Here is a 13818-nt window from a genome sequence, read left to right as displayed (position 1 = left end):
GAGACTCTGTGGAGCAGAGAGGAGCTCTCGGAAACTCTGTGGAGCGGAGAGGAGCTCTCGAAGACTCTGTGGAGCGGAGAGGAGCTCTCGAAGACTCTGTGGAGCGGAGAGGAGCTCTCGAAGACTCTGTGGAGCGGAGAGGAGCTCTCGAAGACTCTGTGGAGCGGAGAGGAGCTCTCAAGACTCTGTGGAGCGGAGAGGAGCTCGGAGACTCTGTGGAGCGGAGAGGAGCTCTCGAAGACTCTGTGGAGCGGAGAGGAGCTCTCGGAGACTCTGTGGAGCGGAGAGGTGCTCTCAGGGATACAATGGAGCGGAGAGGAGCTCTCAAGACTCTGTGGAGCAGAGAGGAGCTCTCGGAAACTCTGTGGAGCGGAGAGGAGCTCGAAGACTCTGTGGAGTGGAGAGGAGCTCTCGGAAACTCTGTGGAGCGGAGAGGTGCTCTCAGGGACACAATGGAGCGGAGAGGTGCTCTCAGGGATACAATGGAGCGGAGCTGGGCTCTCCTGGAGGTCCTGGGGCGGAAAGGAGCTGTCCCGAAACTCTGAAGCGTAAAGGTGCTCTCGGGACACACTGGAGCGGAGAGGAGCTCTCAAGACTCTGTGGAGCGGAGTGGAGCTCTCAGGGATGCTCTGGGACAAAGAGAAGCTCTGCGACGTGGCTTCACCAGGAGAGAAACCCTGTGACGTGGCCTCACCTTGACGTTGTCAAAGGAGGAGCTCTGGGCGAGACGCCGCCATCGGAGGAGCTCGGAGACTCTGTGGAGCAGAGAGGAGATCTCCGAGACTCTGTGGAGCGAAGAGAAGCTCGGAGACTCTGTGGAGTGGAGAGGAGCTCAAGACTCTGTGGAGCGAAGAGAAGCTCTCGGAGACTCTGTGGAGCGAAGAGAAGCTCTCGGAGACTCTGTGGAGTGGAGAGGAGCTCAAGACTCTGTGGAGCAGAGAGGAGATCTCCGAGACTCTGTGGAGCAGAGAGGAGCTCTCGAAGACTCTGTGGAGCAGAGAGGAGATCTCCGAGACTCTGTGGAGCGGAGAGGTGCTCTCAGGGACACAATGGAGCGGAGAGGTGCTCTCAGGGACACAATGGAGCGGAGCTGGGCTCTCCTGGAGGTCCTGGAATGAGCCGAGCCATTTTGAAGGGCCTGGTGTAGGGCCTGGAGCAGGCGGAGATCTCATGGAGGTCCTGGAACGGAGCTGAGGTCTCTTCAGGACTCTGGAGCAAAGCCGAGCCCTCTTCAGGATCCTGGGGCGGAAAGGAGCTGTCCTGGAGATCCTGAAGTGGAACAGAGCTCGCCGGAGACCTTGGTGTGGAACTGAGCTCGCTTGGGGATCTTGGAGCTGAAAGGTGCTCTCAGGGACACAATGGAGCGGAGAGGAGCTCTCAAGACTCTGTGGAGCAGAGAGGAGCTCTCAAGACTCTGTGGAGCGAAGAGAAGCTCTCGGAGACTCTGTGGAGCAGAGAGGAGCTCTCGGAAACTCTGTGGAGCGGAGAGGTGCTCTCAGGGACACAATGGAGCGGAGAGGAGCTCTCAAGACTCTGTGGAGCGGAGAGGTGCTCTCAGGGATACAATGGAGCGGAGCTGGGCTCTCCTGGAGGTCCTGGAATGAGCCGAGCCATTTTGAAGGGCCTGGTGTAGGGCCTGGAGCAGGCGGAGATCTCATGGAGGTCCTGGAACGGAGCTGAGCTCTCCTGGAGGTCCTGGAATGAGCCGAGCCATTTTGAAGGGCCTGGTGTAGGGCCTGGAGCAGGGTGGAAATCCCGGAGGTCCTGGGATGGATTGGTGAAAAATATTTATTGTATAATAATTCTAACCGTGTATTTAGTGACATATTTTAACACAAATTTAGGTAAATGTATATAATCTCATTTCTCCCACAGCTGGCAGTTTAACATATTTTTAATAAATCACACAATGACAGATAAAAATCTCATAGATTTTCTCTTTTCTGTTTATTTCAGATCCTCCAAAGAATGTCTCAGTGTCCACCAGTCCCTCTGGTGAGATTGTGGAGGGCAGTTCAGTGACTCTGACCTGCAGCTCTGTGGATGCAAACCCACCTGTGGAGAACTACACCTGGTTTAAGGAGACAAAATCAGTTGGAAAAGGAAAAACCTTCACCATCTCTAAGATCAGCTCTGAGGACAGTGGAAAGTACAAGTGCATGTGCAGTAATAAAGTTGGACATCAGAACTCCACCAGTGTAACTCTGAATGTTCTGTGTAAGTTAAAGCTGAAGATCTCCTTACAGCAATTTGAAGGAGAAATGATTGACACAAGCCCTCCAATGTTTCCTCACTGAATATTTTATGTTTAATGAGGAAATCTGTAAAAGTTCCTTTACATGACTGACCAACAAAAGTATCTTTAATCCTGAGTAATGGATTGGTGAACTTTAACTCTGCGTTCTGAAAAGTTAAAAAGTTTTTTTATCAACATAATTGAACTCTCCAAAAAAAACAACAACAAAAATATTAAATATTGAATATTGAATTGAAATATTGTAACACAAATAAAATAAAATGTATGGAAAATGCACATGCACTTTTCAAACACAAGTGACAATAAAAAACTTGTTAAAAGTATCACACAATACAAACAAAACAGTCATTCTTGTTCTTAAAATTGTTCCCGTCCTATCCATTTTAGACCCACCAAAGAACATCTCAGTGTCCACCAGTCCCTCTGGTGAGATTGTGGAGGGCAGTTCAGTGACTCTGATCTGCAGTAGTGATGCAAACCCACCTGTGGAGACCTACACCTGGTTTAAGGGGAACACGTCAGTGGGAAATACAAAGAACAACACCATTCCTAGGATCAACTCTGAAGACAGTGGAGAGTACAAGTGCACAGGCAGTAATAAATTCGGAAATCAGACCTCCATCAGTGTACCTCTGAATGTTCTTTGTAAGTTAAAGATTAGGATCTCCTCACAACTGATAACAAATAAAACTGTCATAGATTTGCTTTAAATAATTTCTATCCTATCCATTTCAGATCCTCCAAAGAAGGTCTCAGTGTCCATCAGTCCCTCTGGTGAGATTGTGGAGGGCAGATTAGTGAATCTGAGCTGCAGTAGTGATGCAAACCCACCTGTGGAGACCTACACCTGGTTTAAGGGGAAGACGTCAGTGGTAAATGGAAAGACTTACACTATTCCTAGAATCATCTCTAAAGACAGTGGAGAGTACAAGTGCATGTGCAGTAATAAAGTTGGAAATCAGTCCTCAACCAATGTAACTCTGAATGTTCTGTGTAAGTTAAAGCTGAAGATCTCCTTACAGCTAATGGAACATAAAATTAACATAGATTTCTTTTAATGTGATACCTTACTGTACATTTTAGATCCTCCAAAGAACATCTCAGTGTTTATAAGTCCCTCTGGTGAGATTGTGGAGGGCAGTTCAGTGACTCTGACCTGCAGAAGTAATGCAAATCCACCTGTAGAGAACTACACCTGGTTTAAGAGAATGACATCAGTGGGGAAAGGAAAGACCTTCACCATCTCTAATACTAGTTCTGAACACAGTGGAGAGTACAAGTGCATGTGCAGTAATAAAGTCGGGCATCAGAACTCCACCAGTGTAACTCTGAATGTTCTGTGTAAGTTAAATCTGAAAATCTCCTCATAACCAATAGAAGATAAACTATTCTAGATTTATTTCTCATTCACCAACCCATTTTAGATCCTCCAAAGAACGTGTCTATCAGTCCCTCTGGTGCGAATGTGGAGGGAAGTTCAGTGACTCTGACCTGCAGCAGTGATGCAAACCCACCTGTGGAGACCTACACCTGGTTTAAAGGAACATCATCAGTGGGAAAGGAAAGAACATTACCAAATCTAAAGTCAGTTCTGAAGACAGTGGAGAGTACAAGTGCATGTGCAGTAATAAAGTCGGGCATCAGAACTCCACCAGTGTAACTCTGAATGTTCTGTGTAAGTTACAGCTGATGATCTTCTTACAGCCAATGGAACATAAAATTAACATAGATTTCCTTTTATGTGATACCTTTCTGTCCATTTTAGATCCTCCAAAGAATGTCTCAGTGTCTATCAGTCCCTCTGGTGAGAAAGTGGAGGCAGTTCAGTGACTCTGACCTGCAGCAGTGATGCAAACCCACCTGTGGAGACCTACACCTGGTTTAAGGGATTACATCAGTGGGAAAGGAAAGAACATTACCAAATCTAAAGTCAGTTCTGAAGACAGTGGAGAGTACAAGTGCATGTGCAGTAATAAAGTCGGGCATCAGAACTCCACCAGTGTAACTCTGAATGTTCTGTGTAAGTTACAGCTGATGATCTTCTTACAGCCAATGGAACATAAAATTAACATAGATTTCCTTTTATGTGATACCTTTCTGTCCATTTTAGATCCTCCAAAGAATGTCTCAGTGTCTATCAGTCCCTCTGGTGAGAAAGTGGAGGCAGTTCAGTGATGCTAAACTGCAGTAGTGATGCAAACCCACCTGTGGAGACCTACACCTGGTTTAAAGGAACATCATCAGTGGGAAAGGAAAGAACATTACCAAATCTAAAGTCAGTTCTGAAGACAGTGGAGAGTACAAGTGCATGTGCAGTAATAAAGTCGGGCATCAGAACTCCACCAATGTAACTCTGAATGTTCTGTGTAAGTTACAGCTGATGATCTTCTTACAGCCAATGGAACATAAAATTAACATAGATTTCCTTTTATGTGATACCTTTCTGTCCATTTTAGATCCTCCAAAGAATGTCTCAGTGTCTATCAGTCCCTCTGGTGAGAAAGTGGAGGCAGTTCAGTGATGCTAAACTGCAGTAGTGATGCAAACCCACCTGTGGAGACCTACACCTGGTTTAAAGGAACATCATCAGTGGGAAAGGAAAGAACATTACCAAATCTAAAGTCAGTTCTGAAGACAGTGGAGAGTACAAGTGCATGTGCAGTAATAAAGTCGGGCATCAGAACTCCACCAGTGTAACTCTGAATGTTCTGTGTAAGTTACAGCTGATGATCTTCTTACAGCCAATGGAACATAAAATTAACATAGATTTCCTTTTATGTGATACCTTTCTGTCCATTTTAGATCCTCCAAAGAATGTCTCAGTGTCTATCAGTCCCTCTGGTGAGAAAGTGGAGGCAGTTCAGTGACTCTGACCTGCAGCAGTGATGCAAACCCACCTGTGGAGACCTACACCTGGTTTAAAGGAACATCATCAGTGGGAAAGGAAAGAACATTACCAAATCTAAAGTCAGTTCTGAAGACAGTGGAGAGTACAAGTGCATGTGCAGTAATAAAGTCGGGCATCAGAACTCCACCAATGTAACTCTGAATGTTCTGTGTAAGTTACAGCTGATGATCTTCTTACAGCCAATGGAACATAAAATTAACATAGATTTCCTTTTATGTGATACCTTTCTGTCCATTTTAGATCCTCCAAAGAAGGTCTCAGTGTCCATCAGTCCCTCTGGTGAGAAAGTGGAGGCAGTTCAGTGATGCTAAACTGCAGTAGTGATGCAAACCCACCTGTGAAGAACTACACCTGGTTTAAAGGAACATCATCAGTGGGAAAGGAAAGAACATTACCAAATCTAAAGTCAGTTCTGAAGACAGTGGAGAGTACAAGTGCATGTGCAGTAATAAAGTCGGGCATCAGAACTCCACCAGTGTAACTCTGAATGTTCTGTGTAAGTTACAGCTGATGATCTTCTTACAGCCAATGGAACATAAAATTAACATAGATTTCCTTTTATGTGATACCTTTCTGTCCATTTTAGATCCTCCAAAGAATGTCTCAGTGTCTATCAGTCCCTCTGGTGAGAAAGTGGAGGCAGTTCAGTGATGCTAAACTGCAGTAGTGATGCAAACCCACCTGTGGAGACCTACACCTGGTTTAAAGGAACATCATCAGTGGGAAAGGAAAGAACATTACCAAATCTAAAGTCAGTTCTGAAGACAGTGGAGAGTACAAGTGCATGTGCAGTAATAAAGTCGGGCATCAGAACTCCACCAGTGTAACTCTGAATGTTCTGTGTAAGTTACAGCTGATGATCTTCTTACAGCCAATGGAACATAAAATTAACATAGATTTCCTTTTATGTGATACCTTTCTGTCCATTTTAGATCCTCCAAAGAATGTTTCAGTGTCCATCAGTCCCTCTGGTGAGAAAGTGGAGGCAGTTCAGTGACTCTGACCTGCAGCAGTGATGCAAACCCACCTGTGGAGACCTACACCTGGTTTAAGGGATTACATCAGTGGGAAAGGAAAGAACATTACCAAATCTAAAGTCAGTTCTGAAGACAGTGGAGAGTACAAGTGCATGTGCAGTAATAAAGTCGGGCATCAGAACTCCACCAATGTAACTCTGAATGTTCTGTGTAAGTTACAGCTGATGATCTTCTTACAGCCAATGGAACATAAAATTAACATAGATTTCCTTTTATGTGATACCTTTCTGTCCATTTTAGATCCTCCAAAGAATGTCTCAGTGTCTATCAGTCCCTCTGGTGAGAAAGTGGAGGCAGTTCAGTGACTCTGACCTGCAGCAGTGATGCAAACCCACCTGTGGAGACCTACACCTGGTTTAAAGGAACATCATCAGTCCACCCGCTTCTATATAAGCTCCTCATTCACTCCCAATCCCGTTTGTGATTGAATGTGTTGGACGCTAGATACTGTGTGAATGGGTTGTTTGTTTTGTAGTATGTTCCATGTCTTCCGTTCCGCTCGGACTCCACAATCCTGTACCGGCCGCGCTTCACCTCCCCGCATCTCGGGTCAGCTAGCGCACCTCGGACTCTCTCAACCGTGGGACTGCCGTGTGCTTGTGCTTGTGTGTGTGTGTGTGTGTGTGTGTGTGTGTGAATAATTTACTGGTAAACACTACTGTTTTAGTTTTGACTGAGAATATATTAATGCATTAAATATATTGTATTCAATGCTGATTTTGTAATTAAAAATATGTCTTTTAACAGGAAAAATAAAAGAACTGGATCAACAGTAGACCAAAGTATAAAGCAGGTAAAGAAGTCGGTACAAGAAATTGTTGATGTGTGAATGTATACAGTATTGTACAGTACAGTGATGAATCAGAGTTACTGTGAGCTGCTTAAAGATGATTAATTTTCCTATAACAGCAAATCCCGTGTGTACTTCTCTTTAACAACATTTCTTTTTGAAAGATCATATAAATGTATTCAGCCATTTACAGTTACATTTAAAGCTGTGGAACGTCAGCAAAAAGCTACTCAAGCAATCAGTCCATCAGGAACATAGTTTTGGAATAAACATATGAATGAATAAATCAAGTAAAATTCAACCCGATATTATATATATATATATATATATATATATATATATATATATATATATATAGAGAGAGAGAGAGAGAGAGAGAGAGAGAGAGAGAGAGAGAGAGAGAGAGAGAGAGAGAGAGAGAGAGAGAGAGAGAGAGAGAGAGAGAGAGAGAGAGAGAGAGAGAGAGAGAGAGAGAGAGAGAGAGAGAGAGAGAGAGATACACACACGCACACACACACACGCGCACATACACACGGCAGTCCTTAGGTTGAGAGAGATAGTCCGAGTAGCGCATTGGGAGAAGCGTAGCTGACCCGAGATGCACAGGAGGAAGCGCAGCCGGTGCAGGATTCTGGAGTCCGGATGAAATGGAAGAAAGAAGTCCTGTAGGAAAACCGAACGCCAAAACATGCAGTACGGAAAGTCAAACATAAACAATAACGAACGGGGAGTGAATGTGAGTGAGGGGTTTATGTAGGAGCGGGTGGAGTGATGATGAGCTTCAGGTGTGCCTCGTTAAACCTGGAGCTCTATGGAGAGTGGAGGCATGAGTGATGATGAGCTCCAGGTGTGCGTGGTTAAACCTGGAGCTCTATGGAGAGTGGAGGCATGAGTGATGATGAGCTTCAGGTGTGCCTCGTTAAACCTGGAGCTTCAGAGAGTGGAGGCATGAGTGATGATGAGCTCCAGGTGTGCGTGGTTAAACCTGGAGCTCTATGGAGAGTGGAGGCATGAGTGATGATGAGCTTCAGGTGTGCCTCGTTAAACCTGGAGCTTCAGAGAGTGGAGGCATGAGTGATGATGAGCTTCAGGTGTGCCTCGTTAAACCTGGAGCTTCAGAGAGTGGAGGCATGAGAGCCACCAAAGGGGGCGTGGCAGGTGGTTCCCTGACAGTATTCATCTAAGGAGTTTTCTCTTTCTCTCCCAAGTATCTCATCTTTTCTTTTGTCCTCATTTCCGTTTACCAAAAAACAAAACTCGTTAGTAAAATTACACACAGTAATTACACAAAAACCACTTACATCTCCTGGCTCCGCCCTCCATTCAAAAACAGATACTTAACCAAACCCCTTTTTCTACACACATTTTCTTCCAGTCAACACACTCTTTTCTGCATGTAGATTTATATTGATGTCGGTTTGGTTTTGTACTTATTGCAATCTTGGGAAAATGATCATGTTTAAATCACAAGTTCACAAGAATGTAAAGTGACAATCTATTTTATGATGCAGATTTGTTAATGCTGAGTCAAAGAGTGCTCTCAGGAATGGAGGCATTCTCAAGTATTCTCTGTCTCATATATCAGTTACAATGACATGAGCCACTCATGCTTGTCTGTAAGCTGCCTGAATCTACAGCAACAGTTTAAAAAGCTGCAGTCAGCTGCCTTCACATGTCTCAGGAAAAAACCATATGGTAGTGTTTGCCCACAATATAACTAGTAAAACTTAAATCTGTATGAATTGCTATAATATAATAATGATTGAAAAATGTGAGATGTTCATTTGGAGTGATGAGAATGGACAGGATTAGAAATGAGTTTATTAGAGGTACAGGGCATGTTGGACATTTTGGAGACAAGGTGAGGGAGGTGTGATTGAGATGGTTTGGACATGTGCAGAAGAGGGACATGGGGTATATCAGGAGGAGAATGCTGAGGATGGAGCCACCAGGAAGGAGGAAAAGAGGAAGACCAAGAAGGAGGTTTATGGATGTGGTGGGGGAAGACATGCAAGTAGTTGGGCTGAAAGAGGCAGATGTAGAGAACAGGGGGGTGTAGAGATGAAGTATTCACTGTGGAGACCCCTAATGGGAGAAGCCAAAAAAAGAAGAGGAAGATGAAAGATTTAAAAAAAATTGCTAAAAACACTGGTTCAACAATGGATTCAGGTATTGATAAGAAAATCTATAAAAAATAAAAAATAAAAAAATAAAAAAATTAAGGTCATGAACATTTTAATTTCTTAACATGACATTGTCTAGATCCTCCAAAGAAGGTCTCAGTGTCCATCAGCCCCTCTGCTGAGATTGTGGAGGGAAGTTCAGTGAATTTGACCTGCAGCAGTGATGCAAACCCACCTGTGGAGACCTACACCTGGTTTAAAGGAACATCATCAGTGGGGAAAGGAAAGAACATTACCAAATCTAAAGTCAGTTCTGAAGACAGTGGAGAGTACAAGTGCATGTGCAGTAATAAAGTCGGGCATCAGAACTCCACCAGTGTAACTCTGAATGTTCTGTGTAAGTTAAAGCTGAAGATCTCCTTATAACCAATGACAAATAAAACTCTTTTAGATTTTCTTTAAAAAATTACCTTCCTGTCCATTTTAGATCCTCCAAAGAATGTCTCAGTGTCTATCAGTCCCTCTGGTGAGAAAGTGGAGGGCAGTTCAGTGATGCTAAACTGCAGTAGTGATGCAAACCCACCTGTGGAGACCTACACCTGGTTTAGGGGAATTATATCAGTTGGAAAAGAAAAGACCTACAACATATCTAAGATCAGTTCTGAAGACAGTGGAGAGTACAAGTGCATGTGCAGTAATAAAGTCGGGCATCAGAACTCCACCAATGTAACTCTGAATGTTCTGTGTAAGTTACAGCTGATGATCTTCTTACAGCCAATGGAACATAAAATTAACATAGATTTCCTTTTATGTGATACCTTTCTGTCCATTTTAGATCCTCCAAAGAATGTTTCAGTGTCCATCAGTCCCTCTGATGAGAAAGTGGAGGGCAGTTCAGTGACGCTAAACTGCAGCAGTGATGCAAACCCACCTGTGAAGAACTACACCTGGTTTAAGGGGATTACATCAGTGGGAAAAGGAAAGACCTTCACCATTTCTAAGATCAGCTCTGTAGACAGTGGAGAGTACAAGTGCATGTGCAGTAATAAAGTCGGGCATCAGAACTCCACCAGTGTAACTCTGAATGTTCTGTGTAAGTTAAAGCTGAAGATCTTTTTACAGCCAATACAAGATAAAACTATTATAGATTTATTTTCTCATTTACCAACCCATTAGATCCTCCAAAAAACGTGTCTATCAGTCCCTCTGGTGAGAAAGTGGAGGGAAGTTCAGTAACTCTGACCTGCAGCAGTGATAGTAAACCACCTGTGGAGACCTACACCTGGTTTAAGGAGAATGGATCATCACCTGTAGGATCAGGACAGAGTTACATATTTTCACAGAGTGGACTGTACTACTGTGAGGCTAAGAATAAACTCGGCTATAAGAGATCAGCTGCAGTGTCCATCACTATAACTGGTGAGAGATGATATAAATGTATTCACCATAAATTCACTGTTTAAATGTATTTAATTATTTATACACTGTTTCATCATCTTTCTATACAGCTCTAAATGGAATGAATCTAGCTGTGTATGCAGGTCTTGTGGTGCTTGTGTGTGTTTGCCTCATTGGTGTTATCATCTTGCTTAAAATGTAAGTCAAGCCTTTTTTTTTTTTTTCGTAAAAACTGTGTGTGTGTGTGTGTGTGTGTGTGTGTGTGTGTGTGTGTGTGTGTGAATAATTTACTGGTAAACACTACTGTTTTTAGTTTTGACTGAGAATATATTAATGCATTAAATATATTGTATTCAATGCTGATTTTTGTAATTAAAAATATGTCTTTTAACAGGAAAAATAAAAGAACTGGATCAACAGTAGACCAAAGTATAAAGCAGGTAAAGAAGTCGGTACAAGAAATTGTTGATGTGTGAATGTATACAGTATTGTACAGTACAGTGATGAATCAGAGTTACTGTGAGCTGCTTAAAGATGATTAATTTTCCTATAACAGCAAATCCCCGTGTGTACTTCTCTTTAACAACATTTCTTTTTGAAAGATCATATAAAATGTATTCAGCCATTTACAGTTACATTTAAAGCTGTGGAACGTCAGCAAAAAAGCTACTCGAAGCAATCAGTCCATCAGGAACATAGTTTTTGGAATAAACATATGAATGAATAAATCAAGTAAAATTCAACCCCGATATTATATATATATATATATATATATATATATATATATATATATATATATATATATATACCCGCAGTTTAAACAATGAAGCAGCTAATTTATAGATTTTTCCTGGGTTTTTCCCGGTTTACAAACTTCAAGCCAAAAAACTGAGCGACATAACATTAGACCAATGAAATTTCCGAACGGAAACGAAAAAACACACCTCACCTGTGTTCTGAACTGCACGGCATCGGGAAAAAAAAACTTCCACCCCATGATTTTTAAACGCACGACGATGCCAAAAGATAAACTCCTGAGAGAAATAGTTGTGAAAGGAAGGAGGAAGACGGTGAACAATGACTTTCTTGGTCGGCTACTGTTTAGATACAAGCTGTTGTAGCGCGTTGAGTCTGGGTGAAGGGAGAGCTCGCTAACTCCAGTTACAACAGAAATCATATAATCACAGACAGGTTTCCAAAACTCGTGCTTTTTTATTTTTTTTGGCAACAGCGTTACGGGTTAGTCAAAGAAACTTAGAAATGAGCATCAGAAAATAATAAGGACATATTCCTCGGTCTTGCACACATGCAGTAATACCGGAAAAATTCAGTGACAGGCTATTCCCAAAATACCGCTCTGCTCTTAAAGGAAGTGTCTTTTGTTAAAACTTGGGTAAAGTTTATTAGTTTCAGTGTAGACACCTGCGGCTTATAGACAGGTGTGGCTTATTTATGTTCAAAATAAAAATCTTTGTAAAATTCAGTGGGTGGGCTTATATGTGGGTGCGCTTTATAGTCCGGAAATTACGGTATATAAAGCAGTAGATCTGTGACTTGATCTAATATTGAGGTTTAATTTTATTATATATAAAACATAATCAACACCTACTGACCAATTACAATCCAGAATTGAAAAGTGCTCTGATACACATTTTCTTTCCCACCCCAGGAAAATCTTTATGAAAATGTAACAAAGAATCAAGTCGATCCTGCATTTGATTCCGCCTCGGCCAATCAGGATGAAGCCCTGTATGCTAAAGTTGTACGGCGTGCCAAAGACGCTGAGAGTTCTGATGCAGACGCTTCAGGCTCCGGGGAGGACGAGGTTCAGTACGCGAGCGTCCGATTTATTAATTCTGGTGCTGAATACAGGTGAGAAGAGCTGTTCTGCTGCTGGTCCTTCACCCTAACACACATAGAAATGAGATTCTGTGGGATCTTTGTGTGATCAATTACTCTCTTATTGTAGGCCTTCCAATGCTGAGGATCCCAGTGTGATCTACAGCAGCGTGAAGTAACCAGCATTCACCTGTTCATTTGACCTCACCATCAACCTCCACCTGGTCTTACTGGAGACCTTACTGGAAAGCTTTTAACAGCTTTATTGGCTTGTTTGTAAATGAAGCTGGTTTTAAACTTTCATCTGCGGGTGAGTGTGTCGCCTTCACGCTCTGATCATGAGCTCATCTCGGCTAACAATCAATGCAATTTCAATTCACCAATCGGCCTGAAAATAATCCAAGTGTAAAGCTAGATTTAGATCTTCTGGACACTCGCTGGCAAAAAAAAAAAAAAACAGTAGATTTCAAATCTACACTTGTTAAGAAAAACAACTTGATAATATTGGATACATAAATATGTATAAAACCTTTAGCTGCCAATCACAGTTTGTTTAAACAGAGATGACTCAGTATAAACGCTGCCCCCAAGCTCCGAATCCAGTCAAATTCATCATCCGATTAGTGTCCTTCAAAACCCATGAAGCTCTAGTAGAAGAAGAACGAGTAGAATCAACCAACATGCCAAAATAAGAGCAACAGCTACCTGAACATCTGTAATGACAATAGCTTTTTCTAATTCACATGATACAATTATATTTTGACACAATGGATATTTATGATAATTCACTTATTGTTTATGACATATGCAGAAATATTTTTTAATATTTAATTACATTAATATATTTTCATGTACATATGCTAATTTCTAGTTTGTATTGTATTTTATGTTGTTGTTTTCTGTAACTGGTTACGTGAAATATAGAAATAATGTGTATATTCTGGTGTGTTGAGTCACAGTATTCCTTTAAACTAAACCTTTTGCTTGTGTGTGTAATGAATGATCTTTTTTTTTTATTGTATTTCTTTATATGGGTGTGTCTCAGTGTTTCCTGTAAAGTCACAATAATTCAGTAGACAACTGTTTTTTCCTCTCTGACAATCTTTTGCTGTGAATCCTTTGGCTTGATAGAAGAACCACAATGTTATTTTGCTTAATATTTTCATTTTCATTATTATATTAAACTCTATTTTCTCAGGAAGTATGGATTTTTTTTGTTTTACACAATCCTAAACTTACACACATTAGCCAAAACATTAAAACCACAGAAAAGAATCACATGATTATCTCATTATGATGAAACAACTATCAGAGATTTATATATATATATATATATATATATATATATATATATATATATATATATATATATATATATATATATATATATATATTCAGAATGCCAAGTTTTGCATGGGTTGCATGTACAGTATAAGGAATCTGTGCTGGTGCTAATAAGAAAAAGA

General features: G+C 41.7%; 1 protein-coding gene across 1 annotated transcript in view; it reads left to right on the top strand.

Annotated features, from left to right (window-relative positions):
* Positions 1-13553, top strand: part of LOC124378579 — a 161038-nt gene extending 147485 nt beyond the window's left edge. The window contains 4 exon segments of the mRNA XM_046838309.1: positions 10624-10711; positions 10908-10953; positions 12183-12385; positions 12483-13553. Of these exon segments, the coding sequence (XP_046694265.1) occupies positions 10624-10711; positions 10908-10953; positions 12183-12385; positions 12483-12531 (386 nt within the window). The 3' untranslated portion in view covers positions 12532-13553.
* Positions 13554-13818: the final 265 nt, after the last annotated feature.

This window comes from Silurus meridionalis, chromosome 24 (assembly GCF_014805685.1).
Source record: "Silurus meridionalis isolate SWU-2019-XX chromosome 24, ASM1480568v1, whole genome shotgun sequence".
Lineage (NCBI taxonomy): Eukaryota > Metazoa > Chordata > Actinopteri > Siluriformes > Siluridae > Silurus > Silurus meridionalis.
The sequence above is the reverse complement of the archived record's forward strand: the minus strand, read 5'-3'. Positions and strand labels throughout refer to the sequence as shown.